The sequence below is a fragment of the Onthophagus taurus genome, chromosome 7, assembly GCF_036711975.1.
Source record: "Onthophagus taurus isolate NC chromosome 7, IU_Otau_3.0, whole genome shotgun sequence".
NCBI classification, from domain to species: domain Eukaryota; kingdom Metazoa; phylum Arthropoda; class Insecta; order Coleoptera; family Scarabaeidae; genus Onthophagus; species Onthophagus taurus.
In genome coordinates this window covers 39148330-39174089 of record NC_091972.1, presented here as the reverse complement: position 1 = coordinate 39174089, position 25760 = coordinate 39148330, and the positions used below count along the sequence as shown (strand labels likewise).

The following is a 25760-nucleotide window of genomic DNA, read 5'->3' as shown; positions in this document are numbered from 1 at the left end:
GAAATCGACAAAGTAGAACATTTCGTATATCTCGGACAAAAGATTACAACTAAAAACACACTAAAAGAAATAACACGGAGAATGGCAATGGGATGGCAAATGTTTAACAGATACAAAAATATATGGAAATCAAACATAGAAATGGAGAAAAAGAAAAAATTGTGCGATATGTGTGTCCTCCCTGTCATGATTTATTTTATTGATGCGAGACATGGATATTAACAAGCAAAATGATTGAAAAGATTAGGGTAACACCAAGAGCAATACATAGAAGGATGATTGGCATTACGAAGAAATATTACAAAGAACAAAAGAATGGATAAGGGAAAAGTCAAACATTGAGGATATTGGAAAAATAGTATTGGACCGAAAATGGAATTGGGCGGGTCATATTATAAGAGTAAAAGACAAGAGATGGACCAAGAAAATCTTAGAATGCTACCCAATGGACAAAAAGAGAAGAAAAGGAAGACCCACTGTCAGCTGGGAAGATGAGTTTAAAGTGGCCCATACACGACGACTCTTGCAGCGTCGCATGCAGCGCCGAAAAAGATTTTTGGAAAAAATTTATAAACCTATATAGAATGTACCCATGTTTATGGGACTCAAAATCAAAAAATTACATCAACAGAAACTGAAAAACTACCGCCATAAATGAGCTTGTAAAATTGTCTGGCAGTATTTAGCTTTCTGCCAGCAATATTTAATTTTCTACAAGCAGTATTAGTATTCTGGAACCAATTTGTAGTCTATTGATAGCACTACCTAGCCTTATATAAACAATATCTATCTTTTTAAGCAGTTTCTAGTGTTGCATAGGTAGTATTTGTCTTCCGCAAGGAATTTTTGATCATCTATAGGAAGTATTTAGTCTTCTGCAAGCAGTATTAGTATTCTGGGACCAATTCCTTGGCTATTGGTAGCAGTACCTAGCCTTTCATAAACAATATCTATCTTCTGCAAACAGTTTCTAGTATTGTACTACCTATATTTGTAATATAGGTAGTATTTGTCTTCCGCAAGGAGTTTTTAGGAGTTTTTAGTTTTTTGCTGGCAGTATTTAGTCTTCTACAAGTAGTACTGGTATTCTGCAACCAATTTGTAGTCTATTGGTAGCAGTACTTAGGTTTCTATAGACGATATCTATCTTTTCAAGCTATTTGTCCTCTATAGGAAGTATTTAGTCTTCTGCAAGTAGTATTGGTATTCTGCAGCCAATTTCTTGGCTATTGTCTGGCCAGATATGCATTGGTATAGGTCCGTCGATAGCGGTTAAAGAAGTGCGGCACGACGCCACAAGAGTCTACGAGTGTAGGCCGCTTAAGAGCAGTTGTGGAGGAGTAACATGGCATAGGGTAGCTTGGGACAACTTGACAAGGAAGTATTACACGGACTAAATATCACGAGCATACGAACTCAGTCCCATTATGGGAATGCCACAGTTAACACCGAAATAGTCACCAAAACAAACAAAAGTGAAGATAAAATTTTGATTTGTTAAATTGTATCATAAATGAAAGATTAAGTTTACTATATTAATGTTAATTTAGTGTTAAATGTACAAAAGTTTATAATAAAGCTTCTGAGAACTTATGAACTAATGTTAAGAAAAATTCTATCGATGGTAAAATGTACCACTGATAGAATTCAATGTTATCAATAATTCCTGGTGGTTCCATGACTTTAACTCGTTGATCCGTGATTTTTCAATTGTTAAGTGGTATTCGATATTACTGCCATTTTGGAAATGATGAAAGGTCAACTCCAGAAAACACTGGAAAAACAGTCTATTAGTAAATACAAGGTATGATGGGGCCCATACATAGTTCCACTTCCTGCACTTCGGATTGAAAACACTCTATTTACTCTTCAGAGGATACCGATGTTGCAGATTTTTTGAAGGGCATTTTTCTGATGATTAAAGAGTCTTCTTAAAGTCTTCTTTGAGGAAGTATGAAAGTTATACTTTCCTCTTTAAGGAAACATATAATTGTTTGCTTTGTTTTAAAACATTTTTAGTTTAGTTTTTTTTACTAATTACTTATCAAAAATGCTATTATAAAATACCTTATAACTCAACCATATCAATATTTATCGAAATCTTTGCAATTCACGTTTACCAACGTCTTTATCGACTTCAAAGATTTTTATTAATTTTTTTAAGTGTTTTCATGTTTGTTTCAGATTTCTTTATTAAAATCATGGATACGATGGAAATTGATGAAGTTAACGATGACATAGATTTAATATCAAACCCAATTCAAGAGTTTCTTTCATCAAAATTGCGAGATATCCGTGCCAAGAACGCTAGAATAGAATCGGAATTAACCAAGAAGAAGGCATTACTTAAGGAATATTTAAATAATTCCCCATCATCGGATGACGTGAAAATCGAGAAAATTTGGAAGCGAGTTTGCAACGATTTTTACGTAATCGCTTTCAAGATGTCAAATCAAGTAAAACACGTGTAAGTAAAAATAGATTTTTTTTTAAGATAACAATTCATTTATTAACAATGAAATTTTTATAAAAGTATATACAACACCTCAACTTCTTCGCGGTTTAAATTTTTAATGTTTCGTTTACTATCACAATTGATTAATTGCAATTATTTTATTGTTGTTAACTACTTGTAAATTAGTTAATTAATTGCTTCATTAAAGTTTTTATAGATTCATTTCTATGATTTTCCTTCTAATTGTGTTGGACTATTTTATGACATCATTAACGTTTTAGCCATCCGTAACTTTTATGTTTGAATCTTTAATGTTTATTGCTTGTAAAAGAGCCGATGGGTCCTTATCAATTTGACCTACCTCTATGTAGCCGTTAAGCGTGTAATTAAAAAGTTCAAAATCGTATCTAAAATCAATCGGTTATTTCAATTAATTATAAACAAATCATTTTTACCTATAAATATGATATAATTGTAAGATTTGAGCTCTGGTTATTTGAGAATAGTATTTCTCGATTTGTTGCGCTGTTACTCCTCTTCCAGAATTTTTCCATTCGGGTTTGATTTTGTGCTGTAATCCCGCTTTAAAAATAATATATTCTTGATCCTCCTATAATAATAAAAAGGATCAATAAAAAAGTTGGATGAATTTCACCTATGCGAAATTAACCCTCCATTAGATAAGATTTTGCATGTATAGTAATTTGATTATAACAAGAGAACCTCTTAACCGATTTCGATTAACGATATCTCATTCGAAAGCCCAATGCGAAGGCTAATTCCCGATACAAAGTCTCTTTTGAATTTCGTTACATTCTTAATTAATTCCATCAAAATATTGCGAAGGAATACGAAAATTGCCATTTTTAGATGGTTATAACTTGTAAACAATGTGTTCGATTATCAAAATGTATACAGCAGTCGATTCGCCATAGTTGCTTCTATCCGATCTTTGACTGATCTCAATTCTTTCCCGTTAATCTTGCCCATCCCTCAGAACGACACCGTGTTCGGCTCGAAGGTCTAGCCCACAATAAGAAAAAATTAAATTGATTAATCTAAGCACGGGAATTTTTTACTAAAAACAATTATAGTATAAAAGTTGTAGCAAACTTTATTCTTAACAATATTGCTCTTTTACACATTTAATCTCAGATGCATAAATACGGAGAAAAATACGAAATGTTGAAATTTAAATGAAATCATGATTTTACATTTTGTTATTGGTAGAGGATGGGATTCGGAACATTTTAGAAAAAAAGTTTTGCTATGAAAGTTGTAGCAAACTTTATTCTTAACAATATTGCTCTTTTACATTTTTGCACTCACAATCAGAGGTATATACAGGTGGTCCATTTAACGTGAGACAAGCGATTAGCTCGAAAACGGTTCATTTTACATAAAAATGAACCAAATGACAGTTGTTCTGTGCGAAGGGGGAAACTTTGACTTTATTTTCAAGGTTATATGAAGGTCAATCCTACCCGCTTCGGCCCTAATGAATAAAAATTTAGCAATTGCTTTTTCTTCCAAAATCAAAGCAAATACTTGAAAACCAATGAATAAAAATTGAAGTAATTATTCTTGCCGCTAACAATTGCTTAAAAGTGTAGAAATTGCTTGTAGTCGAATTATTTTCTTAAAAAATAGATGCAATTGCTTACATATGCTTAAAATGTTATGAATAAACTAAGGAATTGTTTTTTCACGTGAGTTCCTATTCATTTAAGCCTTTTTAATTATTGCTGAATATATGAATGTGCGTAAGCGAAAAATATACAGTGTATATACAGCATTTATGGTTTTGTGATAGGGTAAAACGCCAGTAATTGACCGTTGGTCAGTGTTTGACCGTTTTTGTAAAAAAACGTAAAAAATAAGGATCCAAGGAATATCTAAAAAAATATAAATATATCCATAAATAGCCACCAGTCTCCTCTCCACCCCCTAGTACACAAAAAGTCCACGACCGGTATGGTTCTTGAGTTTTTGTTGTTTAATTTCGCACTAACTGCCGGCCTATTCGCATCGTGCTAAAAAGCGTAATTTTTATGTTTAGAAATTCGCCCAAACAGGGTAATATTATTCAGCCGTTTTTGCACGTATGATGTTTTTTTTTGTTTGCCAGTGATCTAATAATGTTTTCTATTGGTTATATTAAAAAAATACCGCTTTAATTAATTATTTGTTGAAATAAAGCCGGTCAATGACTGGTAGTTCTAAATTTATTTAAAAATTAGTGTTTGACCAAACGGTCAAATACTAGACGAATTGGTTGTTTTATAATCTCACAAGGATTTATATTTGATTAATAAAATGGAAAAATGTGTAATACCTGTTCTTAAAACTTATATCTTCCCGTTTAAGTTGTTTAGTATATGACCAAAACTTTTATACTTTAAAAGTAAGATACAATCAGTTTAAATATGCGGTCAATTACTGGTTCCTCTTTTGGTCATTTATAGGACACAAACACTCAAAACTGAGTTTTTTAACCGATTTTAAATTTTATGAATATTTAAGCGTAATATAAATATAAGTGTAAATGTTTGATTCTTTTATATTTTTTTAAACCTTTTTTATAACAATAAAAGTAATTGACCGCACTTAAGCAGTAATGAGTCTGTAAAATTGAAAGGATAAAAGGTTGGTCAAACGCTGACTCTTATACTAGTCAATTATCAAAAAATGGAAAATCTATATGGAAAATTTAGCAAATATGAATCTGGTTAACATTTTTTCAGTACCAATATGACAACGAAGCCTAAGTTTAAAAATAGTGAAGAAGATCTTCAAAAGACTCTCGATGTAAGAAGTAAGGGTTTATCTTATGAAAAAGCAGCCAAGATGTTTAACGTTCCGAAGTAAAATCTTTTTTATAAAGAAAAAGGAAAAACACCAGTGCAGAGGAAAATGGGCCCACCAGCATTTTAAAATTCTGATGCAGAAAAACTGCTGGTTGAATGGTTGTTTCATTCAGCAGATAGGGGTTTTCCTGTTACAAAAACCCAGTTGGAAAACACAAAATTATATTAAAGAGTCATATAAATATTCTTTTGTGAACAAAATAGTATGGAAAAATAATGAAAATGAATATTATATTAAGAATCGGTCAAACATTGTCGGTTTTAAGGTCAAAGACTAGATATTATTGGTCAAGTAATGTAATCAAAGTGGTAAAACACTAAATGCGAAATACTGTTTTCCTTTTTAATTTTTAATAGTTATTTAACCAACAAGTCTATTAATGAAGGCGATTAATTATCGAGATATTTTAACGCGTGAGCGAGCGTTAATTATTGAGATAATTAATCGCATTTTAATATACGAGTTAGTTACAATATTTTTCCGTTGACCGTCTTTTCAACAAAACAGAGAAAATCCATCGTTGAAAAATCTTCCAATTCTGTCACTGGCAAAATAACCTCACTTTTAATGTGTCATAATTTATTTTTGTAGTCTTACCGAATAGATATAGTGGTCGGTTGGGTCGGTATTACAAATTTCATTGGAGAATATTTATTAAATTGACTACTATTTAGTTCGGTCGGACTTTCTTAAAATCGTTTATTAATACAAAATCGTTTATTAATAGGTGTCATTAATGAATGATTTTGTATACATTTATAAATCTTATAAATACACGGTCGACGGAAAAAAATATTACTTCATGATGTTATATTTTATATGTAGGGTAAGTGACTTTAAATGAATGAGATCTGTATTTGATCATATTTTGATCATTTTATGTATAGGCAGAGGGATCTACAAGAAAAATAATATGGCTCGGTCGAACACTGGCATTAAAAAGTCCTTAACAGGTCAAAGACTGGTGCGTTTACCCTATTTGAGCCACTTTTCTGGTTTATACTCCTTCGTCAACCGCATCTTTTGCACTTCTCCGGAGTGGTATTCTCGTGTTGAATTCGTTTTGTGTCGGTTTGGGTTGGGTTGCGTTTGAGATGGGTGCTTTCAAGTTAACCTCCTTTCGTGTAAGTTTAGGTTGGGTTGTTTTCGAGTTGAGCTCCTTTCGAATTGAATTATTTTCATGTTGAGTTCCTTTTGGGTTGAGTTATCATTGGATTAGGTTGAATCTGTGTTGGGTTGCTTTCATATTGGTAAATCCACAGCTTACATTTTGCAGCAATTGTCGTCTCCATGTTTTACAGACGTACAGATAAGCGTTCTTCTTCCATCTCTTAGCCTGTAGGTGGATTTCATAACTCTGTTTAGAGACTTTAGAGCATTTACCGTTCTCTATATCATATTATTGATGTATGCAGGTTTCTAGCTGAATTGCTTTCGGGTTGAGATGCCTCGCGATGTGTTCCTTTAAAGTTGAGCTGGGTTGGGTTGCTCTTAGGATCCTTTGGAGTTAGGTTGCTTTCAAGTTGGGATCCTTTTGAGTTAGGTTGTAACTTATTTAGAGTCTTTAGACATCAATAATTTTTGATACATTTTAAAACATTTTAATCGAAAAGCGCCATCTCTTGAAATCTATTATCTGTCAAAAGACGAAATTAGGAAATGTCACAAACGATGTTGCGATCAAAGATGATGTTGAGAAAACTAAGCACGATTTTGAAAGATCTCAAGAACGATATTGAGGAAACCTAAGAAATTCTTAGATTTGTCTAATTAGTTTCTTAGTTGAGTGAAGCCAAAAATGATATTACGAAGAAACGCCATTGAAACTGCTCGGGGACGATGTCAAAACTAGGAATTAAAGAATACATCATAAAAGGACACCATGAAGTTGTCCATTTGTCTATTATAATATATGATAACTAACTTCAGATTTAAAATGTCAACCTCAATTTTGACATATTTATAATCTTCATTAAAAATCCTTTAAAATGAGTACAAACACGACATATTTATCTTCAATATTAAGGAAGTTATGGTCAACTTCCGGTTGGGAATATCAACGTCGTGAAAAAAAATCTTTTAAAATCACCCCAAACATGATACGTTTAATTCCAATATTACGCGAGATATAAGCAATTTCCGGTTTGAAATGTCAATGTCATTTTGATATATTGTTCATTTTTATAAAATGTCTTAAAATTTGTCGCAAAAACAAGAATATAACAAAAAACTCAAAAATTAAGGTCAATATCAACTTTAATTTTATTATTATATTCGTAATCTTCATAAAATAATCTTTAAAGTGAGTCCAAACTTGACGCATTTATCTCAAAAACCCAAAAAGTTTTAATTTTGACATATTTGTCAACTTCACTGAAAAGCAATCACTTCCGGTTTGAAACGTCAACGCCAATTTGGATATATTTGTCATCTTCCTTAAAAAACCTTTAAAATGAGTCCAAACAAGACGCACTTATCTCAAAAAACAAAAAAGTTAGAATAAAAAACATTAAACCCTAAGTTACCAACAATGACGATAGCAATTTAATTTTTAAATATTAATACCAACCCTAATTTTTTATTTTTTTTTAATATTTTTTGATTTCATATTTTTATATTGTTATTGATAAGAGCACGAGAGTCGGAACGTTTCAGAAAAAAAGTTTTAGCAAGTTTTAGATGCAGCAAGTTTTATTCTTAACAATATTGATGATTAACCCTAGAAAGCTAAACTATCGTAAAAACTACGAGTTCAATAAAGATATACAATAATCTGGCGCCGAATAACAAATAAAACTAGAACTAACTTAAAACGAGAATAAATAAACCTAGAGCTATAATTCTAGGTCTAGTGTTAGTTCTAGTTTTAGTCCAATGACAACATACAATCTAGCACCATCTAGTGATTATTAGCACTACTTAACACTGTCACCAGAACTAACACTCGATCTAGAACTAAAATCATTCGGCTTTAGCCGTTCGTCTCTCAAGACGGCTAAACCCGAATATTTCTAGTTCTAGGTCTAGTGTTAGTTCTACTTCTAGTAATAAACTAGGGAACTTTGATATTGTCCAAAAGTATCCAGAAGCTTGCTAATGGTCTCTATAGTTATCAAATAGTGTTTAAACGCTTTCTAGACAGTTATAAAGATTTCCAGAAGATTTTCGGAGATGTCCAGAAGTGTCCAGAAACTTTTTTTTTGTCCCAAATGTTTCTAGTACTAGATTTAGTGTTAGTTCTAGTTTTAGTTCAATAACAACTTACAATCTAGCACCATCTAGTACTTATTAGCACTACTTAACACTGTCACTACAACTAGCACTCTATCTAGAACTAAAATCATTCGGCTTTAGCCGTTCGCAAGACTATTGTATGGCATTCTGAACATTGTACTTGTGAATGCATGACATACATGTGTCATTTACGTTACTAATGTTATGAAAAGTCAGAAACCGGTTTCAAGAAGAAAATTTGTGCTGTGTCGATTGCGTTGAGGACTTGTAATTTTTGAATCTGACCTAAACATGTTTTTAATGATATATTTTGTATCAAAATTTGTTTCTAGAAGTATTGTTTTACTAAATTTGTTTTCCAGTTTAGCTTTATTTATTTATTTGTTTATTTATTTATTATTGGGACACAAACAGGGAGGATATCCCCAGTGAAGCATCCTCATAAAAACAAAGCACTTAACTACATACTAAGCAAAAAAACGAGAAAAAAAAAATAACAATAATTATAACATTAACTATGAAAATAATAATGACAGCATTGATAGTTGCTAATTAAAAAAAAGAAATTACAAAAAAAAAACGAAAAATATTATACAGGGTGATTCATAAGTAATGGGCCAAATTGTAAATGTACGTTCAGGAGGCCAAAATAATAATATTTTCATTATCAATAATGGGTCTTAGTCTGCTCCTTACTGAGATACAGGATGTTAAAGCGAAAAAAATAAAATAGATTTTTGTTAATAGATCAGCTACTTTTCTACATAATGACTCATAGTTGACTTATAGTTTTTGTAAGGGTAAACAATAATGTGTGAGAGGATTTGAGTTAACTCGTAGATGTCGCCACATGCGCCATATGAATTAGATGAAATCAGCTACAAATTTTTTATCGCTCATTATTTTACAACATACTTGTTTAATTTGGATAGCCCCATCATTTCTGTAGAAAAAAGCTATACTTCTTTGATCTTGAAAATATTAACGATTTTCGAGATATTTGAATTTTACTAATTCACTACACTACATTTCACGGTGGTCGACGTAGCATTAATCTGTTAAGACACAAGCATGGCATGGAATGTTGACATTTACCTAACCGTAATTGATAATTGATAACAATATTAAACTGAAACCATAAAAAAATTACGTAATAAAACAATTTATTGTACGCCAGTTAATAAAACGAAATACAACATTAGAACAGACTTGAACTAAGACCACTTACGACAACTGTTATCAAGACCTACATGTTAATGTTGTGCGAAGTTAAATTAAATTTAAGCTTAATTATGAGCTACTGCAAAAGGTTTTCAACATGACCACCACCAGCATTTATACACGCATTTAACCGTTTGGTTAAGGATTGTCTGACTTTAAAAAATGTAGCAGGATTATTTCGTATTGAATTGGCTGCATCTTGAATTCTATTCCATAACTCGTCTCGTGTATTTATAGTAGGTTCAGCATAAAAATCAAGTGGATTAAAATCGGGACTGCGAGGTGGCCACTGAAATTCACTACCACGTCCAATCCAACGGTGAGGGAATGTTTCATTCAGATGTTCGCGCACAGCACGTGAAAAATGTGGAGGAGCACCGTCTTGCATGAACCACATATTTCTTCTTAGTTGTAATGGAAGATCTCCCAAGAGGTCGACTAAGTCATTATTTAAAAAAATTAAATATGACTCTCCATTTAAATTAGGAGGTAATTCAACTGAGCCCAGTAATGTATTGCCTATTACACCGCACCACACATTTATTTTAAACTCGTGCTGGAAATGTCTATCTTTTTTTAAACGAGGGTTTTCGGTTTCCCAGGCATGACTATTTCGCCAATTAAAAACGATGGTTGGCTTATTCCAGTTGCTGCAGACAATCGACGAGTGCTTATTTCAGAATTTTGCGCAATTCTTACCAAAATTTCATCTTCTTGCTGCGGAGTGATAATCTTAGGACGTCCTGTATGATATTTTGGACGAAATGAACCTGTTTCACCCAATCGATTATAAATATTTTGAAATATCTTCCGGTTTGGCTGCCTTCTGTAAGGGTACATTTCACGATATTTTCTGGATGCTGCTTGCCCAGAAAAACGTTCTTGTGCGTAAACGCATAACATGTCTCTCATTTCTTCGTTTGAAAAGTGATTATGTCTCGGCATTTTGATTTATGTTAGGACAAGAAGGAATCAGTTTACTTAACAATAAAATGTTTTAAACTATTCATTAAACGTAAAAGCTATTGACGTTTCATAATTCATATGGCGCATGTGGCGACATCTACGAGTTAACTCAAATCCTCTCACACATTATTGTTTACCCTTACAAAAACTATAAGTCAACTATGAGTCATTATGTAGAAAAGTAGCTGATCTATTAACAAAAATCTATTTTATTTTTTTCGCTTTAACATCCTGTATCTCAGTAAGGAGCAGACTAAGACCCATTATTGTTAATGAAAATATTATTATTTTGGCCTCCTGAACGTACATTTATAATTTGGCCCATTACTTATGAATCACCCTGTATAATCGTACTACAATACAGAAGTTAACAACTAAACGTTACGTAATAGTAATTCTCTAAATGAGCGCAACGAGAGTCCAAATAGAGTAACATGGTTGAAGTCCTGATTGTAAGTATTCAAAAGCCGAACGATAGGCGAGTTTAGATGAGCGTTCGTGTTCGATGTGCCTAAAAGGAATGTAGTATTCCGCCGCGTGAAACGCTGTGGTACATTAAAGTTCGACACAGACAGAAGATCAGGTGCGTCCAGCAAGCCATTGACCAGTTTGAAAAGAAAAATTAAGTCTGAGACTAGCCGACGCGACGCTGCCGCAGGGATAATAAGTTAAAAACCACACAGCGTCTATCGTAATCGCAATAGGGAAGATGATATTTGTAAGCCAGATAGCGTACAAAAAAGCGTCGTTGAACCGCTTCGATGCGATCACGATAGACCGCGTACATAGGATTCCACACTATGGAACCATAGGATAATACGCTATTAACAAATGCCATATAACGAGATTTAATGCTTGTAAAATTGGTAACCTGTCTACTTATTCTGATAACAAACCCTAGGTTACGCAGGGCTTTCGCCACCATGACTTCGATGTGAAGGTGATATCTCAATTTGGCATCAAGTAAAATGCCAAGATCCTTCACTCTGTCAGTAGAGATAATAGGTCTACCATTAAAGTTGTAATTAAAATTAATAGGATAGCGTTTCCATGTAAACGTTATTTTTTGGCATTTGTCATAGTTCAAATAATATAAGTTTGTTAACGCGACAGTAATCATGTAGACGATCAAGGTCCTCCTGAAGCCTTAGGCAGTCATGACTAGAGCTGACTCTAGTAAATATTTTATTATCATCCGCATAGAGCAGGAATTTGGTAAATTTAAAGCAAGAAGAAATGTCGTTTATGTAAATTAGAAATAATGTGGACCCAAGGTGACTTCCCTGAGGCACACCAGATGAGATGGGTTTGTAGTCCGACAAAAAGCTACCCATCCTAACTGCCTGACTTCTGTCAGAAAGATATGACATCCAGCGCACAATGCCGGCAGGAATGTTAAAGGAGGACAGCTTTTGTATAAGAATTCCATGGTCAATCTTGTCGAAGGCTTTAGAGTAATCGGTATAAATTGCGTCAACCTGTGAGTCCTCATTTAAGGTAGAATGAATAAAATTAACATAAGACACTAAGTTAGACTCAACCGATCGGCCAGACAAGAATCCATGTTGTTCAGTAATGAGAGAGTGAGCAATAGAGTGGTTAAAGTAATCGCAAACAATTTTTTCAAAAACCTTGGGAATAGACGAGATAATAGAAATTGGACGGTAATTAGATACCAACTATCTATTCCCTGATTTAAATATTGGAACGACAAAAGCTGTCTTCCACGCGCGCGGAAAAGTACCTTCGAGTAAGGATTTTGAAAAAATAAGAAAAAGTGGGGTCGATAGTTCGGCAGCAAACTCCCTCAAAAAGGAAGATGGAATACCATCCGGACCAGAGCTAGAGGACTTGTCAAGAAACACCCTGGCCACCGAAGACCATTGAGCGGTCAATACTACCATCTACGAAAACCGAGGCGAAATACTCTGCAAATGCACAAGAGATATTAGGACCTGAGGTCACCATTGACCCATCAACAGAAAACATAGCGGCTGGCAAGCCAGACACATCCCCTTTCCTGGACTTAACAAAGGACCAGATTCCTTTGGGATTTTCCATAACCCCCGCCTGAATCGAGTTTAAGTAATCTCTGTAATCAGCCGCAATAAGCCTCTTAGACCTGGAGCGCAAGATAGAGAAAGCCAAGTAATCACTATTATGGCGAGTAGATTTCCATTTTTTATGGTAAAGTAGCTTTTCTTTAATGAAAATAAATAAATCTTTAATGCTTTTCTTTCTAGGGTTAAGCTTTCGAATGAGATATTGTTCATCGAAATCGGTTGAGAGGTTCTCTTATTATAAATAAAATCCTATGCAATTGGGTTCTAACTTCGCATAAATATAAATTTCTTATTCTCTTACCTGCAAAGTTTCCGTGTGCGCTATGACGTCAAAATCGAACATACATGGCGTGCAGAACTCGGTTATAGGAGTCCAGTGCATATCTAACGTTTCCCCGTCTTTGATACAATCGAAAAGGTATAAAATAAATTCTTCAAAAGATGGCCATCGCGTATCGCTTTTACGGAAAGTTTTCGATCGATACTTTTTGATTATTTGATTTCCAAGTTGTTGGTGGTAACTGTGCGGTAAAGCGTGTTGTAATTTGTCTTTGTACGCGGACATTAAACGCTCTAACGGGTGACGAACTATTAAAAACGATAGGGAATCGTTAAAAGATTTTTTTAAATCATCCAATGGGACTCTTGGATATTTTTGTCTGGCTAAATGTAAAGGTACCATTTTAGTTTTTTGTAAAAAACCTGGACTATATCTAAAAATAGACTTTAAGAAATAATTTTTATGGTTTCAATTTTAATTTTACCCCGCTAAAATATTAAAATTGTACATCCAAGATGTTGAGGCTGCCTTAAAAACGTTACACCATATAATATGATCTTGCGTATTTACCAAAAATTCCCAAGCGTTCGGTTTATGTAAAGAATCATTTCCAGGAATATCCAGGCCTAAATTAGAGCAAGTTCTCTTTAAAAACATTTTCCGCTTTTCTAATCTTTCCGCAACGGCGGTTAAATTTTTTGTTAACTTTACTTGCGAACTTATAACAGCATCAGAAATCTACAAAATCAAATTTATAAACTAATAAAAATCATATAAATAGCTTACTTGAGGTCTTATAAATCCCATCTCACCAACTCTATTCGGTTTCATATACTGATCGGTTGTAACAAGTAAAACTAAAGTAACCGGGATGACGCAAATTGCCATAAAAAATATGACGCATCTTCTAAGAACCTTCCAAGAGGCAATTCGATGTTTTCTAGCCAAACTCATTCCGGGCCATCCACTTTCGGTTTAGTTACTTCACTCAATGTGTTACCTAAAAATCAATAATGCTTATCAGGACGGTGCAATAAAAATATTTTATCAGATGTTATTTAGTTTATTTCAATCCTAATAGATATCTATTTATACGACATACAAATACGAAAAGTGTGAGTAGACAATTTTACTCAATTCATTTCAGTTAAACTCTAATTGAACCAACCTTGCGCGCGATTAAGGTTGCTATCAGTAAATGTGTTCGAAAAAAATCTATTTCGTTTTTATTCGTTTTTAAGAATGTAAATGAATAAAGGTTGTTTGTTGGAAATAAATTGTTTTTGTGGCTTTAAGAATTTCAACGCGGTTAAGTGGTCTATTATTGACTTTATAGATCTATTCGTTTTCAATTCGAACTTTTTTAATGAAACTTGGCTCGTAACTCGTACTTAAAGATTCGTAAAAAACTTTATTAATAACACCCACTCAATGTCAGTTAACATTTTTATACTGATCGGAATGAATGTAATCCAACAGTCTGACTCTAACTCTTAAATCAAGGTGAATTTATTGAAACAAGAAAAAAAAAACATAACAATAAACTAATATTTATTTAAATACCAATAAATAATAAACACAAAACAAAATGAAAAAACAAAACAAAGTGAAGAATTAATGCAAATGTTGAAAGTGACCTCTACGTTTGGAGAGGTGAGGCGAATGATATTTCTAGTGGCCGAAACTATTATTTATCGATTTGTTTTGTGTTTAGATTTGAAGTTGAGTTTAATGAGGTTTCCAAGTATTTTAATGCTTCAAAGTTTATATACATATAATAAAATAAAAAAGAAAAGTATAAACTTCAAAAATTTAATCTGGTTATAACTTTAAAAAAATGAGAAATCATTAAGGAGTGAGATACGTTTAGATGAGCAAAAATAAGTGCATTTCAAGATATTTTTTCATTACGATTGGTAGGTAGTATGAGATTTCCAGCATAAAAAATGAAGCAATCCACAAATATATCATATTGTGGATTCCATGCAACAGTGCAGTAAATCAAAATGTTAAATACGTATGTACAGGGTGTCCCAGACCACCCGTACCAGCCAATTTATTCGGAAACGGTGAGTCCTAGAGAGTTGAAATAAAAAATTCGTCAACTAAAGCAGACACCCTCCTTCTAGATAGTGTGTTACGACCGACCAACAACAACCGGAAGTGGGTGCAATTGAGTAGTACTTTAATATTTTATATGTAAAGAGGGGTCAATTACGATATCATCGTAAAGAACTCTTCAATAGAAATCTCTTTTGCTTGAAAAAAATTTTTATATTGCTAATCGTGTTCGAAATAATCCACCCTAATTGTTGGTACTTTTTACCGGTGTTATTTAAGTTGACAAATAGATGTCGCTATTCGTCGTTTTGAAAAATCGTGTAATTTAGAAATGGCTGGTTAATAACAAGAAATTGTTTTTACTAACAAAATGAATAAAATAACAAGGAGTTTTTTTACCACAGAAGAATATTACAAAACACTAAATAATAAAACTTAATAAATTAAAGTAAAAATACCAGTTCTTATTAAACAAATGAATAAAATAACTATGGAAAGGAATTATTTGGACGACAAAACGACACAAAACGCTCAATCTAATAAAAAATTAACAAAATCAAGATAATAAAGATTATAAATGTTCAAATTGTCTACCATTTTGAGCAACACATTTTTCAAGCCGGAGCCTTACACTATCTACCGCATTTAAAATTTCTCTTGCACTTAAATTCTGACACGCTTCTTGAATTCTGTTCTTCATTTCTTCCTTTGTTGTTGGTCGATGTTTATAAACTAAATTCTTAAGTCGATCCCAAAGATAGAAATCAAGAGGGGTCAAATCGGGTGATCGTGCTGGCCACGCCACACAACCTCCTCTTCCAATCCATCGCCCAGGGAATTTTTGGTCACAAATCGCACGAGATACCGCAGCATAATGTGCTGGGCAGCCATCTTGTTGTAGCCACAATCTCCTCCTTATTGCTAGTGGAATGTCACCCAACAAATCATGCTGCAATGTGCCAGCAAGAAATTCCGCATACCTGCGACCATTGAGAGTGCCATCAAAATAAAAGGGCCCAATTATGATGTCGCCCAAAATCCCGCACCACACATTTAGAGACCACAGATTTTGATTGTTCATTTCAACCATCCAATGGGGGTTAACTTCTGACCAGTAGTGGGCATTGTGCAGGTTTAACTGCCCATTACTTTTAAATGTCGCTTCATCTGTCCAAAGGATATTCCGATGAAAAAATTGAGTTTGGCCTAATAACCAATTACAAAATTGTAATCGGTTATTAAAATCTTGATCTCTTAATTCTTGGCAAAGATTTACATGATAAGCGTAAAATTTATTTTCTTTTAATATCCGTTGGACTGAGCTCTTGGTGATATCGAATTCCCTTGCCATATCACGGACGGATAAATGAGGGTATAACTCAACACCGGCTATTACTTCCGCTGTTCGATTGTCTTGCACGGTTCTTTTTATTCTGTGTCTGATGTTGTGATTAGGACGAACTACCCCAAATCGCTTAACTCTACAAGCAAGACGACTGAAGACATGACGACTTTGCTGTGGTCGGTAAGGAAAGCGCTCGGCATACAATCTTTCGGCAGCCCGAAAATTTTGTCTGCATTCCCCCAATAACATCAACATGTCATACGCTTCTTCATTGTTGAAAGGCATGTTGATGTTTAAATAAAATTCTAATTAGTTGTTCAAGATAAATACGAAGAATTGATAACTGCTAGTTTCACAAAGTTGACGTTCTGTCAATAACAATTAAATAATTTTATTTTTTTTTTATAATTTTTAATTTATTAAGTTTTATTATTTAGTGTTTTGTAATATTCTTCTGTGGTAAAAAAAACTCCTTGTTTGATGGCACTCTCAATGGTCGCAGGTATGCGGAATTTCTTGCTGGCACATTGCAGCATGATTTGTTGGGTGACATTCCACTAGCAATAAGGAGGAGATTGTGGCTACAACAAGATGGCTGCCCAGCACATTATGCTGCGGTATCTCGTGCGATTTGTGACCAAAAATTCCCTGGGCGATGGATTGGAAGAGGAGGTTGTGTGGCGTGGCCAGCACGATCACCCGATTTGACCCCTCTTGATTTCTATCTTTGGGGTCGACTTAAGAATTTAGTTTATAAACATCGACCAACAACAAAGGAAGAAATGAAGAACAGAATTCAAGAAGCGTGTCAGAATTTAAGTGCAAGAGAAATTTTAAATGCGGTAGATAGTGTAAGGCTCCGGCTTGAAAAATGTGTTGCTCAAAATGGTAGACAATTTGAACATTTATAATCTTTATTATCTTGATTTTGTTAATTTTTTATTAGATTGAGCGTTTTGTGTCGTTTTGTCGTCCAAATAATTCCTTTCCATAGTTATTTTATTCATTTGTTTAATAAGAACTGGTATTTTTACTTTAATTTATTAAGTTTTATTATTTAGTGTTTTGTAATATTCTTCTGTGGTAAAAAAAACTCCTTGTTATTTTATTCATTTTGTTAGTAAAAACAATTTCTTGTTATTAACCAGCCATTTCTAAATTACACGATTTTTCAAAACGACGAATAGCGACATCTATTTGTCAACTTAAATAACACCGGTAAAAAGTACCAACAATTAGGGTGGATTATTTCGAACACGATTAGCAATATAAAAATTTTTTTCAAGCAAAAGAGATTTCTATTGAAGAGTTCTTTACGATGATATCGTAATTGACCCCTCTTTACATATAAAATATTAAAGTACTACTCAATTGCACCCACTTCCGGTTGTTGTTGGTCGGTCGTAACACACTATCTAGAAGGAGGGTGTCTGCTTTAGTTGACGAATTTTTTATTTCAACTCTCTAGGACTCACCGTTTCCGAATAAATCGGCTGGTACGGGTGGTCTGGGACACCCTGTATAATAGAGAGTCATTAATGAATTAGTGTCAGCAAAATCAGTAGGTGATCTCATGACGAATCCAAGCATACGAAAAGCCTTACCAACCACCAAATCGACGTGCTAAAGTTTATAGTTCTAGTGTTAGTGCCTTCGTACTTATATGTTTTTAAACGGTTTTAAATAAATTAAGAGTGAATGAAAAATTATCTATCAACATGAAATGAAGTTAAGATTCTCTCTCGGGTAAAACTTTGTTCCAATTTTTCCTTCATCAAATAAGAAAGTTAGGGTAAGAAGTGATTGCGTTCTGCTACCTGTAGGTTGTCTTTCAGGTGCGTTTCTTTTACAGACTCTGGCAGATATTGACGGCGTCAATAAAAAAAAAAAAAATTCGGAATAAGATAGTCCAAGGTCAGCTCTTTCCGAATATGTAAACCATTTATTGAATTTTCGTCTGGTAACGGCTGCACAAGGCCGTGAAGTTTGGTTATTTTGAGGTAAATTGACTGCAGCGCGACGTTTCTTATTTTTTCTTGCTCTCATTATCAACATATCGGACGAAAACTCGGTTTAAGATAGAGAAAAGACCAAGCTTTCCAACCATGTGCTTAGTTTTTCGCTATCTTTCTAGATAACGAAGATATGGGCCTTAGAAGTAGGTGGAAATATAAAGGAAAAAGTTTGTTGCTGGGCGGTTTGTTGCTATCGTCTCGCCGGTCAAAAGCTTTACTAAAATCAGTGTATACAGAGTTCACCTGACAGTTATCATCAAAAGAATGTAAAATGTAATTGGTATATTCGAGAAGATTGGTCTCTACCGAACGATCAGCAAAAAATCCGTGTTCTCGAGGGTCTAAAATATTTTTTACAGTGCAAAAAATAGGCTTGTAAATTAAGCTCTCAAAGACCTTCCCGAAAATGGGCAACAAAGAAATTGGTCTACAGTTTTCAACTAAGCTTCTACAGCCAGATTTAAAAATAGGCACCACAGAGGCCTGCTACCAGATTAGCGGGAGGGCAGAGTCTTTCAGAGATATATCTATTGAATAGAATTGATGACGGTTCACTAAGAGATTCACAGCAATTTTTTTATAATAATAGGAGGTATACTGTCACCACTTGGCCCTCCGGAAGGGTTAACGGCTCGGAGAGCTTTCAAGACCTCAACCTGCTCAAATTGAAGAGACAGGTCCCAAAAACGCGGGCCGCCACAGCGGGAATCATTGCTACTACTAAATACTGAGTTGAAATAGCGAGAGCACCATCGGTAGCAGTGACACCGTCAAACGTAACCTCTGCAGGCAAGTCACTTAGCACTCACGCGCTCTTAGCTCTAACAAATGACCAAAACGTATACTACTCTCAGCACTGACTATAAAATAGCGGTAATCACGATCGATAAGGAACTTTGAGTGACTTGCCAGGACTTCCTCAAAAGGGAAAAAGTGATATATGTAGTTGAGGTGATTTCTATACCGTTTCCCCTTCTTATGCATCTTACGTTTGTCACAAATTACTTTTATAGTATCTTTTGAGAACCAATACGGAAAACTGACTCCGAAGTCTCGTTTGCGCGGTACGAATAGTTTAAAAGCATCAGCACCGGAATCATCATAACAGACAAATGTAAAATCGAGAATTGCTGGCAGCAAATAAAAACCAGTATAGTTGCAAAAGAGTCCACAAAAAAACGAGAAATTAATATAAATATATAATGATTTTTTAAAGAAATAAGAGAACTTGCAGGAGTAAAAAGGAAAAGCTACATATCTATAAAAGCTCACTAACAGAAGCGCAACGTATAATGTACATAGAATCAAGAAACAAAACCAACGCAGACATCAAGACTATCAAAAGGGAGTACTGGAGACAGTTCACAAGTAACATAGACCACGAGCTCTAAGGGACACAGAAAAAAGTCTAGAATATGCTAAGGAACAGAAAGGCAGTTACTTTAGGGACTAGCCCTGTTTTTTCCATTTGTCTTCTTCCGTCCTCTTCTTCTTTTAATAATAATAATAATAATAGACTTTATTGCCAAACCACACAGCAATTACAGAAATAAAACAATATAATATAGCAAGATAATATAACCAAAAATAAAAACAATAAATGATTCGAAAGAAAAAAAAAAAGATACAAAATAAAACTATCTAAACAAAAGAGAGCTATTATAGCATAGTGCGGCAAGCAATTCACGAGGCGCAGATTCAGGAAAGTAAAATCCTGTTCTTCCATCTGGACCTCGATAACAAAAAGAGGTATTAAACATTAATAATTGAAGACGTAACAAACACAAAACACAAAAAAAAAATTATTAAATTAGTTGTAAATAATAAACTAATTAACTAAACTCGATTCCGTGACATGCGCAACGCAACTCGATATGGGGACCCCTTGCAACAGAGAAGCACACTGACATCTGAATAATCTTTCAAATAACCGAGACCTGAACGTCGATACACTTAACTTCCTATCAGCCATCGAAATAAGATTATAGGATTTGTAAACATGGTATGAGAAAGATCTCTCAAACAAACCCGTGCGATGGACAGGTGGAGAAATAAAGGAAATAAACCTAGTCAATCGATTATGAACGTTACTTCTAAAATTAATCTTCCTGTATAAGTAACTTGGAGTCTTACTCAACATTAGTTTATGATAAACCACCAATGTCTGAAGCACTCTTCTGTTCCCCATCGACAACCATCCAGCGTCAACTAACTTATGAGATTTTCTCTTACCAATTCCGTTCCTATGGGTTGTTATCTTGTGATGACGGCGTCCAATTCTCATGTGTTTATGTGTTCTTCCTGGAAATTGCCTGGTGTATGATTTTTGCGTTTGATTTTTCTTTACCAATCATTCCTCATCCATCCGTGATCCCTCAAATATCTTGTCCATCAGACCACATCCTATACCTTGCACATCTTGCGGTTCCTATCGCTTCTTACCCTGTCACGTAGGCTGCAGCAAGGTTGCTGTAACTTCTTAGAGTTCTCATCTCTGTGGCTAATATTTATAACTTGTTTAATTGTTGATGATTCGGCTGTTATCTCGGCTGCGTATGTTAGCAATGATCTTACATAGGTTATTTCTTTGCTTTTTACCGTCATGTATTTGTTCCGCCATATGATGTCTCGTAAGCAACCAAATATTACTGTTTCTTTGGTTGTTTGTGATTTCACTTCATGTCTGGTGTTGTTATTGCTTAATATACATATAGACTCAAAGATATTTAAACTGCGTAACCTATTGGATCGACTTTCCATTGACCTCCAATTTACATCATGTTGGAGCTTGGGAAATGACGATTGATTGTGTTTCTGGGTAGAAATTTGCATGTTGAATTGTTCTACGGTTGTTTTCGGTTTGAAGAGCAGACGTTGCAGATCATCTTCATTCTCAGCCGTTATGACTACATGGTTGGCGTAGCTCATCATTTGTATTTTACAATTTCAGATTTTGTAGCCTATATTAGTGTTCTTGATCATCATTATGTGAGAATAAATGTGACAATAAAACATGTCCTCTGTATCACTTGTGAACCCACAGGACGTTTTATTGCCACCTCTTCACATTAAACTTGGCCTTATTAAGAACTTTGTCAAAGCGCTCAATCGCGAAGGAGCGGCTTTCCAGTACTTAATCAAGTCGATTCCAAAACTGTCATACGCAAAAATCAAAGAAGGAATATTTGTCGGACCTGATATTCGAAAACTAATGGCTGATGCAAAGTTTACAAAATGTTTAACGCCTGATGAAGCAGCAGCATGGGCATCGTTTCAAAGTGTTGTTCGTAACTTTCTCGGTAACCACAAATCACCTGATTATAAGCAAGTAATCGACATTTTTTTGCAAAATTGCCACAAGATTAGAGCTCGAATGTCTCTCAAGATACATTTTCTGCATTCACATCTTGATTTTTTCCCACAAAACTTTTGCGACACTAGCGACTACACGAAAATATAGCGAAAATCGAAAGGCGATACCAAGGATTATGGGATGAAAGCATCATGAGCGACTACTGTTGGTCCCTAATGCGTGAAACAAATCCCAAGCAGTATAAAAGACTCAGTGCAACCTCTGTTCATTTCTGATTTACTCTGATTTTACTATTTAATTCAATAAATGGCCGTTAATGCTCAAAAATAGCAAAATAATGAATTTATTAAATATTTCAAAAACTAGAACCAATTTTAAAAAACGGGCTGCTGATTTGGATTCAGCCCCCCAATTTACCTTTAACAGCTTTAAACGCTGATAAAGCTATTAAACAGCTTTTGGTTGCTCAGGTCCAAAACCGTGTATACTTGTGTAATTAAAACTAGAACTAACACTAAACCCGAATGTTTCTAGTTCTAGGTCTAATGTTAGTTCTAGTGACAGTGCAAGTGTAAAACTAGAACTAACACTATGCAAAGAATCATTTGGGTTTAGCTGCACATCTTTAAAGACGGCTAAACCTGAATGATTCTAGTTGTAGATATAGTGTTAGTTCTAATTTTACACTTGCACCGTCACTAGAACTAACATTAGACCTAGATTTAACCGTGCGTCTCATAAGACGGCTAAACCCGAATGTTTCTAGTTCTAGGTCTAGTGTTAGTTCTAGTTTTACACTACCACTATTATTATGTAGAACTAACACTAGGTCTATACCTAGGTCTAGTGTTAGTTCTAGTTTTACACTAGCACTATTACTATGTAGAACTAACACTATACCTAGAATTAGAATCATTTGGGTTTACCTGCACGTCTTTAAAGACGGTATATAGTCTAGTTTTACGCTTGCACTGTCACTAGAACTAACATTAGACCTAGAACTACAAACATTTGGGTTTAACCGTGTGTCTCATAAGACGGCCAAAGCCGAATGATTCTAGTTTTTCATCTAGTGTTAGTTCTACTTTTGGTTCAATAAAAATATACAACAATCTAGCGCTGCATAACAATTAAAACTAGAACTAACACTAGACCGAGAACTAGAAACATTCGGATTTGGCCGCACGTCTCTCAAGACGGCTAAACCCGAATGATTCTAGTTCTAGGTCTTGTGTTAGTTCTAGTGATAGTGCTAGTATAAAATTAGAACTAACAGTAGACCGAGAATTAGAAACATTCGGGTTTAGCTGTGTGTCTGAAGATAGAACATAGTGATATTTTTGCTAACTAGCGCTACCTACCAACTACCAGCCGTCTTTGTTAGGTATAACTCGAAAATTAAAAATTGGAAAAAATTTTGTTGATAAGAAATGTTTTATTAATCATCAAAACGTTATCCGTAAGCGATTAGAACTCAACAATGATCATTACCAATCTAAAAGAGTTAAAGTCTTAAACGTTTTAAGTTTGTCACAACATCTTGGTGTTTGATTTCAATTTTTGTTTGCAATCTCAGCAATACAACCGATAACTTCGCAATTTCGTACAACTTCCTGTGCACTAACCGCCGATTCCCTTTATTTATAAACGTTGCTTTACCGCGATAATTAAAAATGTTTTTCTATTCGTCTATCTGCGGTTAGGAAATTTGTTTTGATATCGTCTTCCCCCTTAAGTATTTCCTCACTCTCCCAACGGAAAAATCATGCAGGTTTGCATTATTTAATCACATTTAGTACAAGGTTTTCGAAACTCTATTTATCATTAAAAAAGTTCTTGTAATTGAAATTCTTTGTAACTAACTCAAAATTTTAAATGTACCAACATCATATATAACGAAATTATTCTATTTAAAGATGTAAGTTGACTTGTGACTCACCGTGTATTTGCTTTCGTTGAATAAAGTCTGCACTAAATAAATATTGGCAAAGAATGTAACAGGAAAAATATATTAGTAACGTTAAATATTATTATTACGTTAACTTTATAGTTTTTATAACATCAACTATAAAGACGTAAATTTTTTAGAGCTATTTTTTGTTATCACTAAGTATTTATCTTAATTAAATAGAAAATTTAACACTTTACTTCTAATCTTATTTTTTCTGTATCGTTATATCAGCGAAAAGAAACCTAACAAATAGATAACAGGTGATGATTTTTTATTTTTAACTGAGTTTGACAAACACTTTAGTAAATTAAATTTTAATTGATTACATAAATATCTATACAACATTATTTTTTATTATACTCACCAAAGGAATTTTATTTTCCATTATAAAGTCCTTTACTTTAACTCACACCGAATAGTACACAATTTCATATAAAAATCTAATTTAGATTTTTTTTTTCTAAACAATTATTTTTGATTTTCTAATTTTTATTAATTAACATCAAACACACGAGTATTTATAATATAATATTTAGAATTAAAATAAAATGAAACTATTTTTTTTTAAATTTGGAAGACCTTAATTTCTTAGATTTAAAGTTTTAGATTGAATTTTCAGTGCCATATCCGTCGACGTCGGCCTGAAATTACCGGTTCTAGGTTATGTTCAGTGTGTGAGTGTGTGTGAGTTGGTTACATTTCAGGAGAGATGTACGTTTCAGGGAACGCACGTCCTGGACGACTGCATCGCGACGATTCATGCTACCAGCAGCAAATCGATCCGTGCTGCATTGTTCGGACGCACGCGCACCAACCGATCGTTTCCTTACGTTTCACGAGGTTTTATTAAGGTTTCCACCTACATTTCCTCTTCTCTTCATCCACCTTATTCGCGAGTCCTTTTTGAATGAAAGCCTCCTCCTCCAAAAATAGAACCTCACAAACGGATGCACGAATCTGTTCTCCTTTTCTCAAGGTCGATTCGATCTGCTCTTCCGGGATTAAAACGTTTATAAAGGGTTTATATCACACTCAATTTTGACGATAATGAGTTTATAGTGAGACTCGAAATAGAATTTAAACTGAACTGAGCTGCTTACATTTATTTTTAAATGTTTATTTTTGGGGGAGTCCAAAAAATGTTTTAGTTTTTTTTTTGTACTAAATGGGATTGTTTGTTTTAATGTTTTTAATGGATTATTTTATTTAAAAATAAACTTTCTATTTTTATATTTAATATTTTTATATAAAAGGATTCACATAAAGTTTTTAATCCTTATAACTCTCCATCTGGTTAGGAAAAATTAGATCCCCAGTTAGTCACAATGAATATATTGATTTAAACATTAGCGGATATGAAAAAATGTAGACGAAGTAAAAATCAAGTAATTTAGTGTTCAATTTATTTGATTCAAGATGGAATGTATGAAAAGGAGGGAATAAGAAATTGCCCAAGGCGATGTAAACGGAAATGAAGGAATTTTGTCAAGAAAATTTCGTTTAAGACGTAAGGAATGAGCAGGAAGGGGAAATACTGAATATTGATGAAGAAAAAGTTAAGGACCGAGTTGAAAAAAGACATCAAGTAAAAGCCCTAAAAATCTTCGAATTTAGTTATACAGAGTGGAACAAAAGTTTGGAAATGCCTAATTTTCTCTTAAATGAGTAGACAGACCTCAAACTTAATAATCACAATTACCTTGTTGGGTTATAGTTTTTTATTAAGTTTTACAAAATCATAACTTAAATTCTAACAACTAGTTTATCTCTGAATCTCTCAAATTTAATTAATTAATAAAAAAGTCTGCTAAATTATCTTCACTATTACAATGGATCAATTTAATTCGTTTTGACTTGATTATATCATGTATAAAATGAAAACGAACGTCAATATGTTTACTTCGTCTTTAATAATAATAATTCATTTATTGACTTGATAACAAAAATCTAATTCAAACATATAATAACATATCAAAATAAAAATATTA

General features: G+C 33.7%; 2 protein-coding genes across 2 annotated transcripts in view; one reads left to right on the top strand and one right to left on the bottom strand.

Moving 5' to 3' along the window:
* Nucleotides 1-25760, top strand: part of LOC139430771 (uncharacterized) — a 154987-nt gene that overhangs the window by 114003 nt on the left and 15224 nt on the right. Inside the window, exon 2 of the mRNA XM_071198051.1 lies at nt 2185-2467. Within this exon, the coding sequence (XP_071054152.1) occupies nt 2202-2467 (266 nt within the window). The 5' untranslated portion in view covers nt 2185-2201. The remainder of the gene's footprint in view (nt 1-2184; nt 2468-25760) is intronic.
* On the bottom strand, nt 2469-24575 carry LOC111419167 (carbohydrate sulfotransferase 11). Its single transcript, XM_023051936.2, has 6 exons — nt 24137-24575; nt 13874-14087; nt 13572-13825; nt 13109-13520; nt 2911-3065; nt 2469-2862 (listed from the first exon to the last, which is right to left on the bottom strand). The coding sequence occupies exons 2-6, from the start codon at nt 14039-14041 to the stop codon at nt 2733-2735; spliced, it is 1119 nt and encodes a 372-aa protein (XP_022907704.2). The 5' UTR covers nt 14042-14087; nt 24137-24575; the 3' UTR covers nt 2469-2732.